This window comes from Ovis canadensis, chromosome 3 (genome assembly GCF_042477335.2).
Source record: "Ovis canadensis isolate MfBH-ARS-UI-01 breed Bighorn chromosome 3, ARS-UI_OviCan_v2, whole genome shotgun sequence".
Classification (NCBI taxonomy): Eukaryota; Metazoa; Chordata; class Mammalia; order Artiodactyla; family Bovidae; genus Ovis; species Ovis canadensis.
In genome coordinates, this window is record NC_091247.1 from 196,234,715 (window position 1) to 196,255,883 (window position 21,169).

At 38.6% G+C, this 21,169-nt stretch overlaps 1 protein-coding gene across 1 annotated transcript in view; it reads right to left on the bottom strand.

Moving 5' to 3' along the window:
• The window catches only part of IRAG2 (inositol 1,4,5-triphosphate receptor associated 2), a 74,564-nt gene that overhangs the window by 16,962 nt on the left and 36,433 nt on the right, over nucleotides 1-21,169 (bottom strand). Inside the window, exons 15-22 of the mRNA XM_069585528.1 lie at nucleotides 13,714-13,760; nucleotides 13,542-13,606; nucleotides 12,929-13,036; nucleotides 8,247-8,317; nucleotides 5,089-5,146; nucleotides 1,837-1,891; nucleotides 1,726-1,753; nucleotides 1,317-1,457 (exon numbers count right to left, since the gene is read on the bottom strand). Of these exons, the coding sequence (XP_069441629.1) occupies nucleotides 1,317-1,457; nucleotides 1,726-1,753; nucleotides 1,837-1,891; nucleotides 5,089-5,146; nucleotides 8,247-8,317; nucleotides 12,929-13,036; nucleotides 13,542-13,606; nucleotides 13,714-13,760 (573 nt within the window). The remainder of the gene's footprint in view (nucleotides 1-1,316; nucleotides 1,458-1,725; nucleotides 1,754-1,836; nucleotides 1,892-5,088; nucleotides 5,147-8,246; nucleotides 8,318-12,928; nucleotides 13,037-13,541; nucleotides 13,607-13,713; nucleotides 13,761-21,169) is intronic.

Sequence of the window (21,169 nt, forward strand, 5' to 3'; positions counted from 1 at the left end):
AGCATATGAAAGATGCTTCAAATACTAATCATCAGAAATGCAAGTCAAAACCACAATGAGATATCATCTTGCACCTATTAGAATAGCTACTATCAGAAATCAGAAAATAACACGTTGGCCAAGATATAGAGAAACTGGAACCTTGGTACATTGTTAGTAGGACTATAAAATGGTGTAACCGCTGTGCAAAACAGTATGTTGTCTCCTCAAAAACTTAAGAAATGGAACTTGATATGATCCAGCAATCCAACATCTGGGCATATTTCTAAAGGAATTGAAAGCAGGGTCTTGAAGAGATATTTGCACACCAATATTCATAGCAAAAATGTTCAATGTTCACAACAGTCAAGAGGTGGAAGCAACTCAAAGGTCCATCAATAAATAAATGGATAAACAAAATGTGGTCTGTGCATACAATGGAATATTTTATTCAGTTTTAAAGGAAGGAAATCCTGCCACATGCTACAACATGGATGAACTCTGAGGACTTTAAGTAGAGAAAAATAAGCCAGTTACAAAAAGACAAATACTGTGTGATTCCACTTACATAAGCTATCTAAAGTAGTCAAATTCACAGAAACAGAAAATAGGACGGTGATTACCAGAGGCTGAGAGAAGGAGAAAGGGGAAGTAGTTTAATGGACATAGAGTTTCAGTAAGCAAGATAAGAAAGTTCTGAAGCTCTGTTTCATAACAAAGTGAATATACTCAACACTACTAATGTACACTTAAAATTGTTATTATGGTAAATTTTACATTATGAGTTTTTTTAAACCACAATAAAAACAGAACATGGCTTCTTTACTTTTCTTTTGCAAAAACTAGCCATTTTAATTTTCTAACCCATCTGTTATTTATGGTGACTTCACAAAATAGAAGAATAGTAGCTATTACATTTCTGTGTACCTTCCAGAAGGGTCTGTCCATTATCTAACAAGACTGAAATCAGTCACCATCCTCTTTTCTCAGTTAATTCAATGGAAATGTCCTTTGGATTATCGTCTTTGAAGCTTAAAATTGTTTTCTGCTTATTCTTCTACCTGAAATCTATTTGAAGATCTAGAGAGATGGCAGAAGATTCACATAACTGCTTTAAACACATTTGTTTTACTTTGTTTTACTGCTTACACCCTTCTATTGGTGAACCTTTTATCTTAGCTTGATTGGGACTTCTTACCTCCTATTTAATTCACATTTGAGTCAGACAGGGTTTGGTACCTGGTGACAGTTTTAGTTATACAAATAAACTCATGAAGTTTTGAAAACTTTATTAATAATATAACAAACCTATAGTTCCCAAATGTTAGGGTCCTTACCTCTAACAGTTTTAAACAGTTAGTGATTTCTTTCTTCAAATTTTCTTCAGCCAAGTCACGGGATCTTTCTTCAAGCTTCACTCTTTTCTCCAAGGTGAACCAGTCACATTTAAATGCCAAAGATAATCTGAGAAATTCAGCCTATTGTCAAAATAATGTGAAGGTGAGGGGAGAACGTTGGATATAGTCAAATATGTTAGCTTAATACCAAATTACACTGAAGCATATCTTTCTCCTCCCAGTGACATAATGCTAGCATGCATGAGCTTTACCTGTACTTTGTCATGGCCAAGCCAAAAGACAACACACGTAGGACAGTTTATGAAAAAGCAAAGCATACAGGGACTGTAGGCAAGTGATTCTGAAACACTTTTTTTATTAAAGAAAAAAATATTTGCTTGAAACTTACCTCTACCTCCTTCTCATTAGCAGAAGTGCTACAGAATAAGAGAAAGAACTTAGTCAAACATAGTTCAACAGAAACAAAAAATGTGAGCATGCTGTAAGAGGAAGAACTTACTTGTCACTTTGTCTAAAGTTAACTGACTTCACAGGAACAGAGGAAAGAGCAGCACCTATTAAAGATGATAGAACAGTGTTTGGTTAAAAAGGATTAATAGCTAAGGGCACATTCAACCAAATGTTGTTATGTCCTTGCTCCAATAAACAAAGGCATTTCATTGACATATGTCTGAGAAGCTTGCTAGCTAAAAATGCATGCGTGCATGCTCAGTCATACCTGACTGTTTGTGATCCCATGGACTGCAGCCCACCAGGCTCCATCATCCCTGGGATTCTCCAGGCAAGAACACTGGAGTGGGTAGACGTTTCCTCCTCCAGGGGATCTTGCCAACCCAGGAACTGAACCTTTGTCTCCTGCATTGGCAGGTGGATCCTTTCCCAGTGAGCCACCTGGGGTGTCTCTCAGCTAATAATACATCTGCTTAAATATTAATATAAGATAATGTTTTGCTACGTTATGCTTTGGGGATTATGATGACATTAAAATTACTGGCTCACATTTCAGCATGTGGATAGTCTTTGAAACCTGAAGATGTCTCAGAGTCAAAGGACAGCCCAGTTTGTTCTTCCTGTATTTGAATGTTTATTTAATTTGATTCCATGGTTAAATGCATACCTTCCTCTGGTACCCTGGTCCTCCTACATATCAAGGGTTTAAAAGCAGCAACAACAAGAAGAGTAATGACTATAGTAGTAGTAATAATATTAATAGTATAATAATAATAATAGTAACAATAACAGTAAGAATAAACATGATTGTTGTTGTTCAGTGGCTAAGTCATGTCTGACTCGTTGCAACCCCATGGACTGCAGCACTCCAGGCTTCCCTATCCTTCTCTATCTCCTTGAGTTTTCTCAAACTCATGTCCACTGAGTCAATGATGTTATCTCACCATCTCATCCTCTGTCACCCCGTTCTCCTCTTTCCTTCAGTCTTTCCCAGCATCAGGTTTTTTCCAATGAGTCAGCTCTTCGCATAAGGTAGCCAGTATAAATATGACATCCCAATCATTTCCCACAGGTTTACTACAGGCCAATCCCAGAATAAGACTCTTTACACATATTAATGATACTCTTCACTATTTTGCAAAGAACACAATATTAGTTATTAACAGCATTAGATTTAGAGTTGAAAAATCCTAGTTTAAATTCTAGCTTTTGTGGACAAAGAATGTCACGTAATGTTGCCAGTAAACAAAAGATGTTGCCATCAAGCCATCGGGGATTTAAGATGGAGAAAAGCAGGATATTGGCCTTAGACAGTCGAGGTGCATAACAAAGGAATGATTGTAATAAGTCCAGACTCTTGTATCTTCCCATGCACAGAAAAGTGCTAAATTCATTAACTTGAGATGTCTGGGGTTTTTTACAATTAGCAGTAGTCTTTGATGTTGGATGGCCTGGTGGTTTTTTGTTGTTTTTGCTTTTTGGCAAAACTCCTATATATCCTGTCTCTTCCTTTACCTCTTTGGAGCAGTTCCTCAGAGCTGAGAAGCTATATCCCAGGCTTAAGTCCTTAATAAATCTACCAGAAAAAATGTAATTCTCAAAGTTTACGTTGTGCTTTTTTTTTCAGTCAACACTTTGATCCTTATAACTAAGTTACTCGGAACAAGTAGTCACAACTTCATCAAACCATCCACAAAATAAGGATGATTTTTCTATAGTAGTTTTTATGAGAACTTTCATCAGGCACTTTTCTAAGTGCTTTTTATATCATTTACTCAATCCTCACAGCCAGCCTTCTGTGGTAGGTTCTCTTCTTACCTACAGTTTATATGCTATGAAACTGAATCACAGCTTACCTATTTCAAACAGGCATTGGGGAGAACTGAATGGAACTATGCACATAAAGAATTCTGCCTAGTACTTAGCACAGTCTATTCATAAAGGGTACATTGATTTTTGAAAGCGGAAGTCGCTCAGTCATGTCCAACTCTTTGTGACCCCATGGACTATACTGTCCATGGAATTCTCATGCCAGGATACTGGAGTGGGTAGTTATTCCCTTTTCCAGGGTAACTTCTCAACCCAGGGATTGAACCCAGGTCTGCCACATTGCAGGCAGATTTTTTACCAGCTGAGCCACCAGGGAAGCCCGAGAATACTGGAGTGGGTAGCCTCTCTCTTCTAAAGAGGATCTTCCTGACCCAGGAATCAAACAGGGGTCTCCTGCACTGCAGGCAGATTCTTTACCAGCTGAGCTACCAAGGAAATGGCACCCTACTCCAGTATTCTTGCCTGGAGAATCCCATGGACAGAGGAGCCTGGGGGTCTACAGTCCATGGGGTCGCAAGAGTCAGACACGACTGAGCGACTAAAGCACCACCACATTGTTTTTTACTCATCATTTCCACTTTGCAAATGAGGAAATTAAGACTCAGGTTAAACAACTTTCCGAAGTCACAGCAAGTAAGAGTGACTGAGCATAGTGTTTGATTTCCAAAGGTGGAACTCTATCCACTGTTCCATCCTAACAGGAAGATGGGGAGAGAAGCAAATGAAAACTCATTCTTTAAATACTGGCTTATTTGCTTTTAGATGGGACAATAAAAAAGATCTTAGATTAGAGCTGCTGAGAATTCACTACTAACATTGGCATTTCTAAAATATTTATTTATTTGGCTACATGGTGTATTAGTTGGCAGCACACAGGATCTGCGATCTTCCTTAAGGCATGCAGTATGTTTAGCTGAGGCATGTAAACTCTTAGCTGTGCCATGTGGGATCTAGTTCCCTGACCAGGAATTGAACCCAGGCCCACTGCACTGGGAGTGTGGAGTTCTGGCCACTGATCTTCAGGGAAGTCCCAACATTGGCACAGCTTTTAGTTCACAATAGGGTACTAGTTATTACCAGACCTTTAGGCTTAACAGGCAATGCAATGTAAATATGGCATTCTGAAAATGATACAAATTGAATCAAAATTAGTTGTATTTGGCTGGTCTTATCTACAGATGCAGAGTTATAGGCGGCTTCCCAGGTGGCTCAGATGGTAAAGAATCTGCCTGCAATGCAGGAGACTCAGGTTCAGTCCCTGGGTCAGGAAGGTCCCCTGGAGAAGAAAATGGCAACCCACTCCAGTATTCTTGTCTGAAGAATCCCATGGACAGGGGAGCCTGGTAGGCTATAGTCCACAGGGTCACAAAGAGTTGGCTTGCCATTTCTTTACTGAAAAAGATCTCTCCCGTAAAACCTACCAGCGGGGAATGAAAGTTAATATGCAGGGTTGGAAGAGAACATTCCTTACCTCCTGCAGCACATTCTTTTCTGTGCTCATCTATTGTTTCTGGTTCCTTTTTGGCTTCCTAAAAACATAAGGAGATTTTATTGCTGTACATAGAGTGGAAATCCTTAGTATCCAATCATTTCTTGGCTTCCTGTCCTCTCCTGCCCTACCCTGTTCAAAAACAAAGTATGCCACGAACTGTGTTAGGGATTAAGAAAAGAGGACTGGCTCCAAGGTGGTTTCCAGTCTAGTTGAGGCATAAAAAAACCAGAAATACCTGAAAAGCTGCAAATGGGATACCAATTACCACAAAGAAGACTAGGATTAAGTGCCTGCCAAATGAGATACAAATATATGCTTTGCAAAGGGAGGAGAGAGACGTATGGCTTGAGAAGCATGGAATGTCTCCGCAGGCAAAGAACAAGTTGGAGCTTGAGGGAGAGGCGGGACTGAATGAATGAAAAGACGGTGGTAATCTAGGACTTTCACACGCAGCATTCTAAATGGGTTGTTGGGGAAATTTTGACAAAATAACTGCTAAAAGGAGACTCAGATGTAGGGAACGGACATGTGGTACAGGGGTAGATGGGGAGAGTGGGACGACTTGGGAGATTAGGACTGACATATATGCAGTACCATGTGTAAAACAGATAGCCAGTGGAAGGAATCTGCTGTATAACACACGGAGCTTAACTCAGTGCTCTGCGATGACCTAGGAGGTGGGATGGGGAAGGAGTGGGAGGGAGGTCTAAGAGGGAAGGGATCTATGTATGTATACAGCTGATTCATTTTATTGTACAGCAGAAACTAACAGAACATTGTAAAGCAATTATACTTCAAAAAATATATATTGTGCTATGTTTGGCTTTTACTCCATCTGAATATACTCTACGGTCACTGACCAACTGTCCTACAAAGGCATCTACACAATAAGAATCACCATAACAGGAGTTGTACTCTACTGCCCGGGGAAATCTAAAGGAGAAGCTATAGGTTACAATTATTTTCAGATAATTATTATTCAACATTTTCAAAATTTTTCCATATTTCCTTATTTTGGCCAAGACAGATTTCCTTCGTAGGGCCCTGGATACCACATCATATCATTTTTGGACAACTGAAACTAAGATTTTGATAAAATATAACAAGTGCAATAATGCAGGTAAAATACTGGATCATTTGTATCACTATTTACACAATCTTAATTTTTTTAATCCTCTCTTAATCCTATGATGTCTTCCGGTCATGTCATTTTCCTCTTCTTCTGTGCTTCCTGGCTATGCTTCTTCTGGGAAGAGTTGGCCACTGTTGGACACTGTTGCAGAGTTGTTCCAGTTCTTCATTTCCCATTTGTGATCTGTGAACTACTCTGCCCCTGCACCCAACACTCCTAGGAACGTGCCCTCCCCAGGTATCAGTGACCTCCCTACTGCCAAACCCAATGAATAATTTTCAGTCAGTATCTTACTTAAGCTCACTGTAGCATCTCAAATGATCTAGAATCCCCTCCTTGAAGGTTTTCAGCCCTTGGCTTCCCTTTCCTGATGTCCCCCAGTCACTGCAATAGCTCTTTCTCCATCTCCCTCGCCACTGGCCTCCTCTTATTTGACACTGGAATCATCAAGAGTCCATTATCCTCTGTTCTCTCTCTCTGCCTGCTCTCCTTTCTGGGGAAATCTCATCCACATGCTTGGTTTTTCTGCTGGTAACTCACAAATATGTCTCTGTCCCCAGAGTCCTATTGATGAGTTTATGAATATAGCTTATCTATAAAATCTCCTTACAGGATGTTGATGATATCACATATCAACCTGAAACTTGACTTATTTCAAATTAATTAAATTTACCCCACAAATTCTTCTTACTCTTTCCTACTCTCCTGTTGTTCTACTCATTCTGTAGGTTAAGCTGTAAACCTGAGTATTTACCTTTTCCCAGGCCCCTGATTATCAGTCACTATGTACTGTGAATGTTATTCCGTAAATACCTCTCAAATAAGTCTCATTTTTTTCATTATCACTAAATTCATACTATCTTCATATCTTGCCTGAATTATTCCAATAGCATTCTAACCAGTCCCCTACTTCCATTACTACATTTTCTAATCCATTATTTAAGTGTTTTTTTTATTTTTGAAATGAGAAAAAAAATGATTTCTCAAAAGACTACTATGAAAGACTGCTGCTGCTGCTGCTACTGCTCCTGTCACTTCAGTCGTGTCCGACTCTGTGCGACCCCATAGACAGCAGCCCACCAGGCTCCCCCGTCCCTGGGATTCTCCAGGCAAGAACACTGGAGTGGGTTACCATTTCCTTCTCCAATGCATGAAAGTGAAAAGTGAAAGTGAAGTCGCTCAGTTGTGTCCAACTCTTCGCGACCCCATGGACTGCAGCCCACCAGGCTCCTCCATCCATGGGATTTTCCAGGCAAGAGTACTGGAGTGGGGTGCCATTGCCTTCTCCAACTTGAAAGACTAGAGGATTTGAATTTTCCTCTGTCCATTTTTTAATAAGAGGCAACTATTTTGGGCATGTCTGCTAGCTAACACTACACTTTAGGTATAATTTATATCACAAAGAATTATTCCAAACCCCATATCCAATTACTCTACTCCCTTTAGCATAAAATTTTTATCTCATTACTTCAAATGTATACATGTCACAACCTTCTCTCAACCTGGGTTATTAATAGTTACATGAGTCTCTGTTTCTTATAATCAAATAGGCTGAACTAAATCAATGTTAGTTTAACTGCAGTCTAATTACTGAGGAATTGTATGTTTCTTCCCTTAATTATAGAATATTTTTAAGATAGGTATCACTTTTATTTAGCCTTATTTATTAATGCATTCATTTATGTAAGAGGACTTTAGAGATAGATATTTAGCTTGTTTCCAGTAGACCTTTAATGGATAAATGAGTTAACAAATGCAAGAATGAATGAAAGAAAAACCAGTGTGGAGTCAGGAGGTCCTACCTCTGACTCGACTGCATGACCCTGGATGCTCTGGCTTCAACTTCTTCATCTATAAAATATTGCTATAACTAAATTCTAGGAACCTCATAATATTTTGAAAGGATACATTGAAACAATGCTTTTAAGAGTACTTTGCAAACTTAAAGGGACAGTTCTACCACTGTAATGTATCATTACTTTTCTTGTTAACACGTATATATTACCTGAATCAACATGCTTTTTTCTTCAGTCACAGAGCCTTGCAGTTCAGTGTTTTCAGGAGCTGGACTTCCGCCTGTAAGGAGGAAACACACCAAACATTGTGGGGCGAGGAGGGTTACCAGGAAAAGAGGAAGAAATAGTGAGGGCAGCAATGTGGGCAGACAGCTAAGTGGAAAGGGTTTAATATGTGTTCCCAAAGAAGCTAGCCATGTAACATTTCTTAAATGAATATTTGTATAAATCATTATCAAGTACATTACAGTACAAATAAATACAAGGAAGTTACAAAAAGGAATGGCATAAATTAAAAGTGCAAATACAAATACTTCTGCCATACAAATGTGCCATACAAATACTTGTATGGCCTTCAAATAATAGGGTTTTTAAACTATTTTTTAAGGCTGATGCTGCTTTTTCAATCAAACACATTACTAGTGTAATTACAGAAACAGAATGAAAGAAGAATGAACAATTACTTAGTTGTTGTTTCTTAGTCACTAAATCCTGCCCAACTAGTTTGCTACTCCATGGATTGTAGCCTGCCGGTCTGCTGGAGTGGGTTGCCATTTCCTTCTCCAGGGGATCTTCCTGATCCAGGGACTGAACCTGGATCTCCTGCACTGGTAGGCAGATTCTTTACCACTGAGCCAGCTAAGCTGGCTCTTCCCTTACCAGGGTAGCTAGCTTTTTTTTTAATAGCTTGACAAACATGTTTTAAAAAATTATATATGCATGCCTGATAACAAAGTATGATATCCTTCCAAAACACAGGATCTTTCTAAGTAAAATGTCATCAAACTAAGAAAAAGAGATGCAGTTTTTATTTATGCCATTCCTTTTTATAATTTCCCTGTATTTATTTATACTGTAATGTACTTGATAATGATTTTCATCTTCACATGACCCATTGTCCTGAATTTAGTTCAGTCCAGACACAAAGGTCAGCAACAATAGTTAGATTTTGTTTCTTTCTTTTCAAGAAAACAGAATAACTAAAGGATGTACTCAATTTTTAAAATTTATATGGAAATAAGAACAAAATGGTAACCACTATCTTCAAAGACATAAAAATCTTCCCTATGGAAATTTTATATTTAAAAAATTTTAAGACTGATAGTAGATTGATATGGTCCATAAATCAAAAGTATAAGATGTTTTTCAGTGAAAATTTTCTCTCTCATCATGCCCACCAGAAAGCCAGTTTCCTGACTCATAGACAATGTTACTAATTTCTGTCTAGCTTTGTAGAGATATTTTATATATGTATTATAGGTACAAAAACTTTTTTCTATTTTTTTTCACAAATATTTACATACAATACATAGTGCTTTGTACTCTAGTTCTTTTCCCTAAGAAACAACAGTTCTTTGATATTCTTCCAAGAAAAAAGTTCCCTTCTGTATATGTTTTACAAATATATATTAGTATTCCATTACTTGGACATGCCAAAATATGTTAGTCTTCTACTGATAGTTAACTTGTTTCCATTATTTGTTATCACAAACAATGCTGGAGTAAATAAACTTCCATATATGTCATATAGTATGTGTGTACTTAGATCTACAGGATAAATTCCCATAAACCAATTATTTTAGCATGGGATACATACATTTATGACCAACCTAGACAGCATATCAAAAAGCAGAGACATTGCTTTGCCAACGAAGGTCCATCCAGTCAAACCTATGGTTTTTCCAGTAGTCATGTATGGATGAGAGTTGCACTATAAAGAAAGCTGAGTGCCAAAGAATTGATGCTTTTGACCTGTGGTGTTGGAGAAGACTCTTGAGAGTCCCTTGGACAGCAAGGAGATCAACCAGTCCATCCTAAAGGAAATCAGTCCTGAATATTCATTGGAAGGGCTGATGCTGAAGCTGAAACTCCAATACTTTGGCCACCTGATGCAACGAGCTGACTCATTTGAAAAGACCCTGGCCACAGTCATTAAGACAGTATGGTACTGGCACAAAGACAGACATATAGATCAATGGAACAAAATAGAAAGCCCAGAGATAAACCCACACACATATGGACACCTTATCTTTGACAAAGGAGGCAAGAATATACAATGGAGTAAAGACAATCTCTTTAACAAGTGGTGCTGGGAAAACTGGTCAACCACTTGTAAAAGAATGAAACTAGATCACTTTCTAACACCGCACACAAAAATAAACTCAAAATGGATTAAAGATCTAAATGTAAGATCAGAAACTATAAAACTCCTAGAGGAGAACATAGGCAAAACACTCTCAGACATAAATCACAGCAGGATCCTCTATGATCCACCTCCCAGAATGCTGGAAATAAAAGCAAAAATAAACAAATGTGATCTAATTAAAATTAAAAGCTTCTGCACAACAAAGGAAAATATAAGCAAGGTGAAAAGACAGCCATCTGAATGGGAGAAAATAATAGCAAATGAAGCAACTGACAAACAACTAATCTCAAAAATATACAAGCAACTTCTGCAGCTCAACTCCAGAAAAATAAACGATCCAATCAAAAAATGGGCCAAAGAACTAAATAGACATTTCTCCAAAGAAGACATACGGATGGCTAACAAACACATGAAAAGATGCTCAACATCACTCATTATTAGAGAAATGCAAATCAAAACCACAATGAGGTACCACTTCACACCAGTCAGAATGGCTGCGATCCAAAAATCTGCAAGCAATAAATGCTGGAGAGGGTGTGGAGAAAAGGGAACCCTCCTACACTGTTGGTGGGAATGCAAACTAGTACAGCCACTATGGAGAACAGTGTGGAGATTCCTTAAAAAATTGCAAATAGAACTACCTTATGACCCAGCAATCCCACTTCTGGGCATACACACCGAGGAAACCAGAATTGAAAGAGACACATGTACCCCAATGTTCATCGCAGCACTGTTTATAATAGCCAGGACATGGAAACAACCTAGATGTCCATCAGCAGATGAATGGATAAGAAAGCTGTGGTACATATACACAATGGAGTATTACTCAGCCGTTAAAAAGAATTCATTTCAATCAGTTCTGATGAGATGGATGAAACTGGAGCCGATTATACAGAGTGAAGTAAGCCAGAAAGAAAAACACCAATACAGTATACTAACACATATATATGGAATTTAGGAAGATGGCAATGACGACCCTGTATGCAAGACAGGGAAAGAGACACAGATGTGTATAACGGACTTTTGGACTCAGAGGGAGAGGGAGAGGGTGGGATGATTTGGGAGAATGACATTCTAACACGTATACTATCATGTGAATTGAATCGCCAGTCTATGTCTGACGCAGGATGCAGCATGCTTGGGGCTGGTGCATGGGGATGACCCAGAAAGATGTTCTGGGGAGGGAGGTGGGAGGGGGGTTCATGTTTGGGAATGCATGTAAGAATTAAAGATTTTAAAATTTAAAAAATAAAAAACTAAAAATTAAAAAAAAAAAAAAAAAAAGAAAAGACCCTGATGCTGGGAAAGACTGAAGGCAGGAGGAGAAGGAGATGACAGAGGATGAGATGGTTGGATGGCATCACCAACTCAATGGATATGAGTTTGAGTAAACTCTGGGAGTTGGCAATGGACAGGGAGGCCTGGCGTGCTGCAGTACATGGGGTTGCAAAGAGTCGGACACAACTGAGTGACTGAACTGAACTGACATACATTTAAATTTTGGGTAGATATTGGCAAATTCCTCTCCATACTAATTATAATAATTTACATTCCTTGCAGCAATGGATGAGAATTCTTTTTCTTCCAACAATCTTAGCAGAAGTGTGCAAACAAACTGTTCTGTCTTTGTCTACATGATAGATAAAAAATGGTATCCTGGTGTAGTTTTAAAATTTTTCTTATTTGGTGTGAGATATAATGTAAACATATTCTTCAGTTAAATGAAGGAATGGATTCCATTTCTACAATTTTACAGCTCCTTTAACTTAGCACCTGTATCTCAAATTTAATTGCCAATTTAACTTTCAATGAATTTTCCTTAATTGACACTTTAGGTAGAAATGGGAGCCTACATTTCCCAAGAGTATCAACTGTAGTGATGCCTAACAGGGAATGGTTGAGAATAACCACTTTATTTTTGGACTCAAATGGCAGAAAAGGAGGATCTAATGCATTGTCTAGTTAATTTCTGCCTCCTGAGTGGACCGTCACTAATTGGTCCATCCTTTTTTCTTTTAATATACAGTTTTTATTTTATTAAAAAAATTTTTTTGACCATGCTACATAGCATGCAGAATCTGAATTCCCCCATCAGGGAATGAACCATGGCCCCTGTAGTGTAAGCACAGAGTCTTAATCACTGGACCACCAGAAAAGTCCTGGTCCATCCTTTTAACCTAGTAAATTCTAATGAGGATTCTGAGAATTTCCTAAGTAAGTGATTTCACAACTGCATCACAGCTGAGACTCAGGTGTGTCCAATAAATTTTGGCCATAAGGAGATATTTAAATCCCATTAAAATACACAGTAAGTTTTATTCTAAATATAGAGTTGGAAAAAGGTTGGTCACATTGTCATATGTGAAGGCCATGGTCACCTGTTAGAGTTCTTTTCTTCAGACTATGTCTTCAAAATTCTTTTATAAGACAATATTATTCAGCCACTCATGATAGTTACTCCACAAGCTTCCAGGTTCATTTCATGTTTTAGAATGGAAACTATGCTTGAACCCTTCAACAGCTTACCTGGGATCTTTGTCACAGTAGAAGCTGATCTTTTATCTTCCTCTTTCTCACAGAGTGGTTTACAGTCAGGGTCACCAGAAGCCATATGCAAAATTTCTGATCCAGAATCTATCAACAGGAAGAAACTAACAGCATGAATACTATGCAAAAGATTATTTGCTTATGTCCTTTTCACTTGTATATACCTCAGGAGATCACAAGATATCCAAGCTTATGGTTATAATATCAACATTCTAATTTTTTAAAGGAAGTTTTAAATAATATACCATTTATTGAAATAGAGTACAGCTTTCTGCATATGGGATCTTTAGTACAATATCCTTGAGTTTTTTTCTGTTTCCTCATATTTATTTATTTTTCCCCCAAACTTTAAACTTTTCATTTTGCATTGGGGTATAGCCGATTAACCATGTTGTGATAGTTTCAGGTGAACAGCAAAGGAACTCAGCCATACATATACAGGTATCCATTCTCCCCAAAACCTCACTCCCATCCAGGCTGGCACAAAACATTGAGCAGAGTTCCATGCACTGTCCAGTAGGTTCTTGTTCATTATCCATTTTCAATATAACAGAATAACAGTCTTATTTTATATCTTTTCTAGTCTACTTACCACTTGAAGTTACAGTACTCTCTGTGGATGAAGTGTGACCAGGGGAGGGTAGGGTGGAATATTCCCTGTCAAAAGAGTAGAAGCAGTATTTGTGGAGTGTTGGGTCCAAAGAATTCTCTTAGAAATTATGGAATATGCATCCAAATTCACACACAGAAACAAACAGGCAAACCTGGGTTGGGGCTGGCTCTCAGAACATAAGTATTCAACACCATTCTCCTTAAGGGAAAAAAAAGAGAGAGAGAGAGAGAGAAATAAGTTTAACAATTTGACATTTTCCATTCCAGAGAGGTTGTGTTAAGCAAATATTTTCATACAGTTTTAAATGAACCCATATTTGCTTTGCTCTTTTGGAGAGGATATGGGAATGTGATGCTATAGGGCAGATGGATACACATACTTACTCAAAGCTGTACTTTCAAAAAAAAAAGTCCAATTTTAACTATACTTGCAAGTCCAATATTGAAAGAAAATATAAAATCTTGGGCAAAACAAATTCTAATCTTAAAGGGCAGGCAGAGTTTCTATCATGAACTTAAATTTTCTTTAAACAGAACTAGGTGGGCATGAAACAACATTTCTATTTATGGAACTATTACTCAACCTAAAACTTTTGACCTGTTGATTTAAAAATGGTTCTCAATTTTCTAGCTAGATCCATAACACATTTAAAGTTTACCCAAGTCTCAAAGTTCTGAGGGATTATATCTACATCAGCTCTTCTTACTTGGGGCTCAAAAAGAGCTTTAACACAATTGTGGTCCCCCCACCCCCCCAAAAAAAGCTGTGGTCCCAGTCTGCCAGGACAAGTATTTGAAAGTCTCATTTGAGCTTCGTAATCCCCATCAAGTTCCTAGTTTGCAGGGAACTTTAGGAGATTAGGTTTACTCATTCTCTTTCAAAAAATAAAGAAAGCAGTGGGAATGTAAATTCACTTTTTGCTGTTGTTATTTAGTCGCTAAGTCATGTCCAACTCTGCAACCCCATGGACTGTAGCCTGCCAGGCTCCTCTGTCCTTGGGATTTCCCAGACAAGAATACTGGAGTGGGTAACCATTTCCTTCTCCAGGGGATGTTCCCAACCCAGGGATCAAGCCCATATGTTCTGCTTGGCAGGCAGATGCTTTACCACTGAGCTACCTGGGAAGCCCTAGATTCACTTATTCTCTTTCAAAAAATACAGTGGGAACACGGGTTCCTCTTTAATAAAAAGTTTTACTAATAAATATATATTTTTATTATTTATTTAGAAAAACAAATAAGAATTTAATAAGTTAAAACTGAAATCACTTGGACATATCCAAAATCTGCACAGACAATGCAAAAATAAAGATATTTAAATTTCCATAATCAAACATAGAACTTCTCATTAGGTGTCACAACATACAATAGGTTTCAATAGAGGGCTGCTGTATATCATATACCATATTGAGAATCTATCCAAGAAAAGATTGACTCCACAGAAAGGTAAAGGTTTAGCAAGAGTTTGCTGAATATATAGTTATCCAATACAAAAAACAATAGCTTACATCTGTACAGCACACTACAATTTATTAAGCCCTTTTATATACCGTCTCATTTAATTCACTCCACAACCTTATGCAATAGATTTTAATGAGATTAAAAAAAAAGATTTACTTATTTCAGGTGAGGAAAGCAAAGCCAATGAATAAAGTAATTTCCCAGGAACATTCAGAATGGTAGTGCCAGCCTCTAAACTGTCTGAACAATCAGACTAAATATAGTGTCCTCTTCACTGTAAACAGAACTGTCTCTGAAACACCCTAAGGCTATTGGAGAGGCAAAGACTTTCCGTTGATTGTCTTTGACTGATAAATGATTTGAATATAAACTTTCAAAATGTTCACCTCAAATGTTAAGAAAACTCCACAATCAAATCTGCAAAGCAAGATTTTACACCTAACCCCCTCACACTGGGAAAGACTGAAGGCAGGAGGAGAAGGGGGTGACAGAGGATGAGATGGTTGAATCACATCACTGACTGACTCAACGGACATGAGTTTTGGCAAACTCTGGGAGATAGTGAAGGACAGGGAAGCCTGGCGTGCTGCAGTCCATGGGGTCACAAAGAGTGGGATACAATTTAGTGACCGAACAATAATAACAACAACTTGTATATGTAAATGTTAGGCAATCTTCTCTTTTATTTCATTTTGTCCCTGCTTTAAACATCTTTGTGTCAGACTTTATGTGACTGAAGTCCCTTGTGGCACCAGTTTAATTCAATAACTTTCAACAAAGGCCTAGTTTGTGCCAGAAACAGCCTTTCGTTGTTTCTGGCACAAAACTGAAAGCCTGAAAGAGACCAGAAACACAGTCCTTGTCCCAGAGGAACTCATAGGCCAGTCAAAAAGACAAATATGCAGAACAAATACTTCATAAATTATAAGCAGCATTGCATAGAGGAAAGTATGCACAGAACAGAGTAGGAAAATATGTGCATTGAATTTTGAAGAGAAATTGTACCTTATATACCATTGGTAGTTAAATGATATTGGCTCTGTCCTTGACATATTTAAATATATTGTACTAGTAATTACTATATGCTTATTTAACTATCTACCAATACATATGTAAGAAAATGAAGCTGTAAAATAGGAAAAATTTAAACATTCTTCAGTTTCATTGAGTACCCTCCATAAAAATCAATGAGCATTGAGGCCTTAATAATAATAATAAAAAAAATCAGGCCCATTTAACACTTTATAACATAGAAATCTATTATTATATGTGACTTGAAATAGCACTTATTACTGTGTTATAAATAACAATAATATATGCCATAATTATACTGCACTAACTAAAAACCTAAGTTTGTCAGGAAAAATTCCTTTTTATACCAATCGGGCATGAAACTTTATATTTGAATTTAAGAGGTGTGAAAGCGAATGTAGCTATTTTCTATTGAATTAAACTGATTTCCAATATTAAAGGAAAGAGAAAACATTATTTCTATAGATTGTTTTCCTAAAAATTCTAATTATTTAAAATCAAAATAATAAGTACAGCAAAAATACATTATGTTAAAATGAGTCTCATCTGTCATAATGCTCTGTGTAAAGCCCTTCTTTTATCCTAATTTTTATGTGAAACTGGTAAACATAAAATATTTATTAAGTAAGTAACAATTCTGTTATTTTGGATAAACATTATGTATTTAGTAGCCATATATTACTACATTGTTCTGTTGCAAAGATATTGGATATTACTAGATATTAGTCCCAATTCATGAATCATTATAAATCTCACTGATCAAAAAAACAACCTAATACACAACATACCTCAATCCTAGATTTTCATATATTCAGCTAACATTTTTTTCCTCCTTAGAAGAAGAGCCAAACCAAAGAAGGAGATTTTTATTTTTCAAAATTTAGAGTTATAGTTAATGAAAGTTGGAGATATAGCCCCTCAGGGTGTCTGTGTGTGTGAAATGGGGGGTGAAAAATAACTCAGCAAACACTTTCTACAATTATGCTCTTTTCTCCCAGTTTCAAAAGGTGCCCCTATTCAAACCAGTTTCCTGAGCCCACAGGAGAACCTAACACACACAACAACTGCAGGATCTAGACAGATTATAAAAAAAGATAATTTACTGGATATATCTTAAAACCAAGGAAAATCGAGAAACTGACTACGTGCAAGAAAGAGAAAGCTCAGAAGAGAGAGACTTACTTACAGCACAAGATTGGCTCACATCAATGAGTCTAACACATGCTGACAGCCTAGAGCAGGAAGCATGTTCTTCCTGTTCAAGCCATTCAAATAGGAACCTGCATAACATTTACATGAAAATCTGTGGTGCAGCTCATTTGCTTTTGACAGTAAAAGTCTAATGTAGGGTAAGGGTGGGGTAGCCAACGTACTTACGGAACAAAGCGAGATATTCTCCCACAGACTGGGTCAGCAAATGCAAGACACATACACACACATTCACCCCTCTCACTTCAGCTTTCTCACATACATACAGCAGCATTAATATTCAGTCAGAAAATATGAAGAAATAGCTTCTAAGATATTGAAAGTGAAGTGAAAGTGTTAGTTGCTCAATCGTGTCCAACTCTTTGCCACCCCATGGACTGCAGCCCACCAGGCTCCTCTGTTCATGGAATTCTCCAGGCAAGAATACCGGAGAGGCTAGCCATTCCCTTCTCCAGGGATCTTCCCAACCCAGAGATCAAACTCCAGTCTCCTTCATTGCAGGCAGGTTCTTTACCATCTGAGCTACCAGGGAAGCGCTATCAGTATCAGTAAGGGCAATTAACAGGCCTACATAATCTTCCAGGGTTACTCTTTTAGATGAAATGCTATTTTACCCATAGATTTTTATGATCAAAATCCCTTCCACTAAGAAACATTTGTGTTATCAGTGTAACTTTTACTTTTAGATCCATTTTAGACAATTGACACTACTCAAGTAAAGTAATATGATTTTGTGAGAAAAAAAAAACTGAACAAAAGGAGTCTATATAGACTTATTTCATTCTAACTTAAAAAAAAAATGCCCTTGACTTGGAGTCAAAGTTTCAATCTTCTAGAAAGAAAAGAATGTAAAACTGAACATCAAAAGATATTAACTGCTGTAACCTGCTGCTGCTGCTGCTGCTAAGTCTCTTCAGTTGTGTCTGTCTCTGTGCAACCCCATAGACGGCAGCCCACCAGGCTCCCCCGTCCCTGGGATTCTCCAGGCAAGAACCCTGGAGTGGGCTGCCATTTCCTTCTCCAATGCATGAAAGTGAAAAGTGAAAGTGAAGTTGCTCGGTCTTGTCCAGCTCTTAGCGACCCCATGGACTGCAGCCCACCAGGCTCCTCCATCCATGGGATCTTCCAGGCAAGAGTACTGGAGTGCGTTGCCATTGCCTTCTGCTGTAACCTAAATAAAACTAAATTTCTTCACAAGCCTTTTTTTTTTTTTCCAGTTTCTAACTAAAAGGACACCACACCTTCAGACCTACAGGACACACCCACCACTTCGAGGTTCATTTGTAATATAGTTATCAGCCAACTTTTACATGTTCCAGTTTTGCAACTGGCAATTTATTTATTCTCTAAGGTTCTTAAAGCTGCACCCACACACAGCTTGAGAGAACAGGACAGACAATGGCCAGAAAATCTGAGATATTTTTAAGTGGATTCTGTACTTTGCCTCATAAATCACCCTTTTCTAGTGATAGTACATCTGAGGCAAAAACATGTAATTACATGAAGGAGATCTCAAAGGGATAGCAAAACACTTAATATTTACTGTGTACTTTTTTTTACCAGCCAAATGGAAAACAAAAATTCATCTTCATATCCTTTAACCTATATCCTCTGAGCTTCATGCTACTAATAATCCTGATTTGGGGTGACAGTTACAGCTGCTATTTCCCGAGTGTTTACTATGAACCAGGTACTTTAATATGTTATAAAGAGTCTTGTTGACGTAAAATCTAAGACTCAGGTAGGTAGAGGGAAGAATCAGTTTCATTTCATGGTGCTAAGTCTCTTCAGTCATGTCCGACTCTTTGAGGCCCCATGGACTGCAGCCCACCAGGCTCCTCTGTCCATGGGATTCTCCAGGCAAGAATACTGGAGTGAGTTGCCATGGCCCCTCCAGGGGATCTTCCCAACCCAGGGATCAAACCCTCGTCTCTTACATCTCCTGCACTGATGGACTGGTTTTTTACCACTAGCACCACCCGGGAAGCTCCCCCCAAATTTTTCTGGTCATACTACACAGCATGCAGGATTTTACTTTCCTGACCAGGGATTGAACCTGCAACCCACTGAAGCAGTAAGGTGGAGTCTTAGCCACTGGACCACCAGGGATGTCCCAGGATTTTCATGAACCATCTTAATTCTTGGAGTGTTAGGGGACACACACAGGCACCTAATCATGAATGCAGTTTTGCAAAGGCCCAGAAATCCTTTGGTTGCTATTCAGACTCAGTGGTGGGAGGAGTGAATAAGGAAAGAAAGATAGATTATAAGGAGAGACAACTTAGGCCTGAGAGAAATAGAAATCGCCAGGAGTGAGGAAGAATGGAGAAAGTTGGGCTAAATAAACTGCTAGGTCTAGCTGTGGAAGAGAGCAGCAAGCATCAACTCAGTGGGAGACTGTACTGTTCTGCAGCACTGCTGCATTATCCATTTGTCTTGAAAAGCAAAGGATAATTTCAATGACTAAGTCACAAGCAGTCCACCCGACACTACAGTAGGATCCTTAAAGTGCTGGAACAAGAAGGAAGAGACTTCTGTCCACTGGCCAGGGTGAGGAGATTACCAAAAGTCCAGACACAGTGTTCTGAGGAGGTCAGCAGGGGAGCAGGCAGGGCCTGTGGCCAGTGGGACAGCAAACAGAAAGGACTGCAGGGATGGGAGTGGTGAAACCACCTGCCTTCTCCAACAATCTCTCAGGAGGTGAAGTCCCTTTTCCTGGGACCCACTGGTTGGTGAGGTCAGAAGGACATTGGGGTATACTGGTAGGCATCAGTATGAAACGGTTAGTTGCTCAGTCGTGTACGACTCTTTGGGACCCCTTGGACTGTAGCCCACCAGGCTCATCAGTCCATGGAGTTCTCCAGGTAAGAATACTGGAGTGAGTTGTCATTTCCTTCTCCAGGGGATCTTCCCAACCCAGGGATCAAACCAGGGTCTCTTGTATTGCAGGCAGATTCTTTACCAACTGAGCCACCAGGGAAGCCCAGGCATCAACATAGGTTCTTGGAAAAACAAATGTTCTTCTGTTTCTTGTTGACTTCATGAAACAAAGAGAGCTTCCTCTTCACCAGCAAGTGAGGAGACAGAGCACTGAGATTTGCCTTTTCTCTAAATATGAACAGTTTGTTTCTCTAAACAAACCTCGTTTGTTTCCATGGACTGGTTAGAGCAGAACTTAACAGTTGCAGATATATATAGGTATGTGTATATACATAATATATGTATACGTATGTGCAGATATATATATATATATGTGTGTGTATGCGTAATATATGTATGTGTATGTATTTGAATTCTCAGAAGAACTCTGCAAACTAATATCTCTCTTTCACAAGGGACGCAAGCAAACTGAAAGAGGTTGAGCCACTTGTCCAAGGTCACACAGATAATAAGTAACAGAGCCAGTTTAAAACCACACCTGCTTAATTCCAAAGCCTAGGCTATGTGGCTTGGAGAGGCAATGGCAACCCACTCCAGTACTCTTGCCTGGAAAATCCCATGGGTGGAGGAGCCTGGTGGGCTGCAGTCCATGGGGTCTGGAAGAGTTGGACACGACTGAGCGACTTCACTTTCACTTTTCACCTTCATGCACTGGAGAAGGAAATGGCAACCCACTCCAGTGTTCTTGCCTGGAGAATCCCAGGGACGGGGGAGCCTGGTGGGCTGCCGTCTATGGGGTCACGCAGAGTCAGACACGACTGAAGTGACTTAGCAGCAACAGCAGCAGCAGCATGCTATGTGGTTAAAAATTCTAAGTCACTATTGGGGAATATTTCAAATAAATACAAAAGTAGACAGAATAGAACAGCCACCCTTGTGTACCTATTTTGCAGATTCAACAATTATCAACCTGTTTCATTGACACTGTTACCCACTAAAACTACCCTGGCATTGTTTTGAAGTATG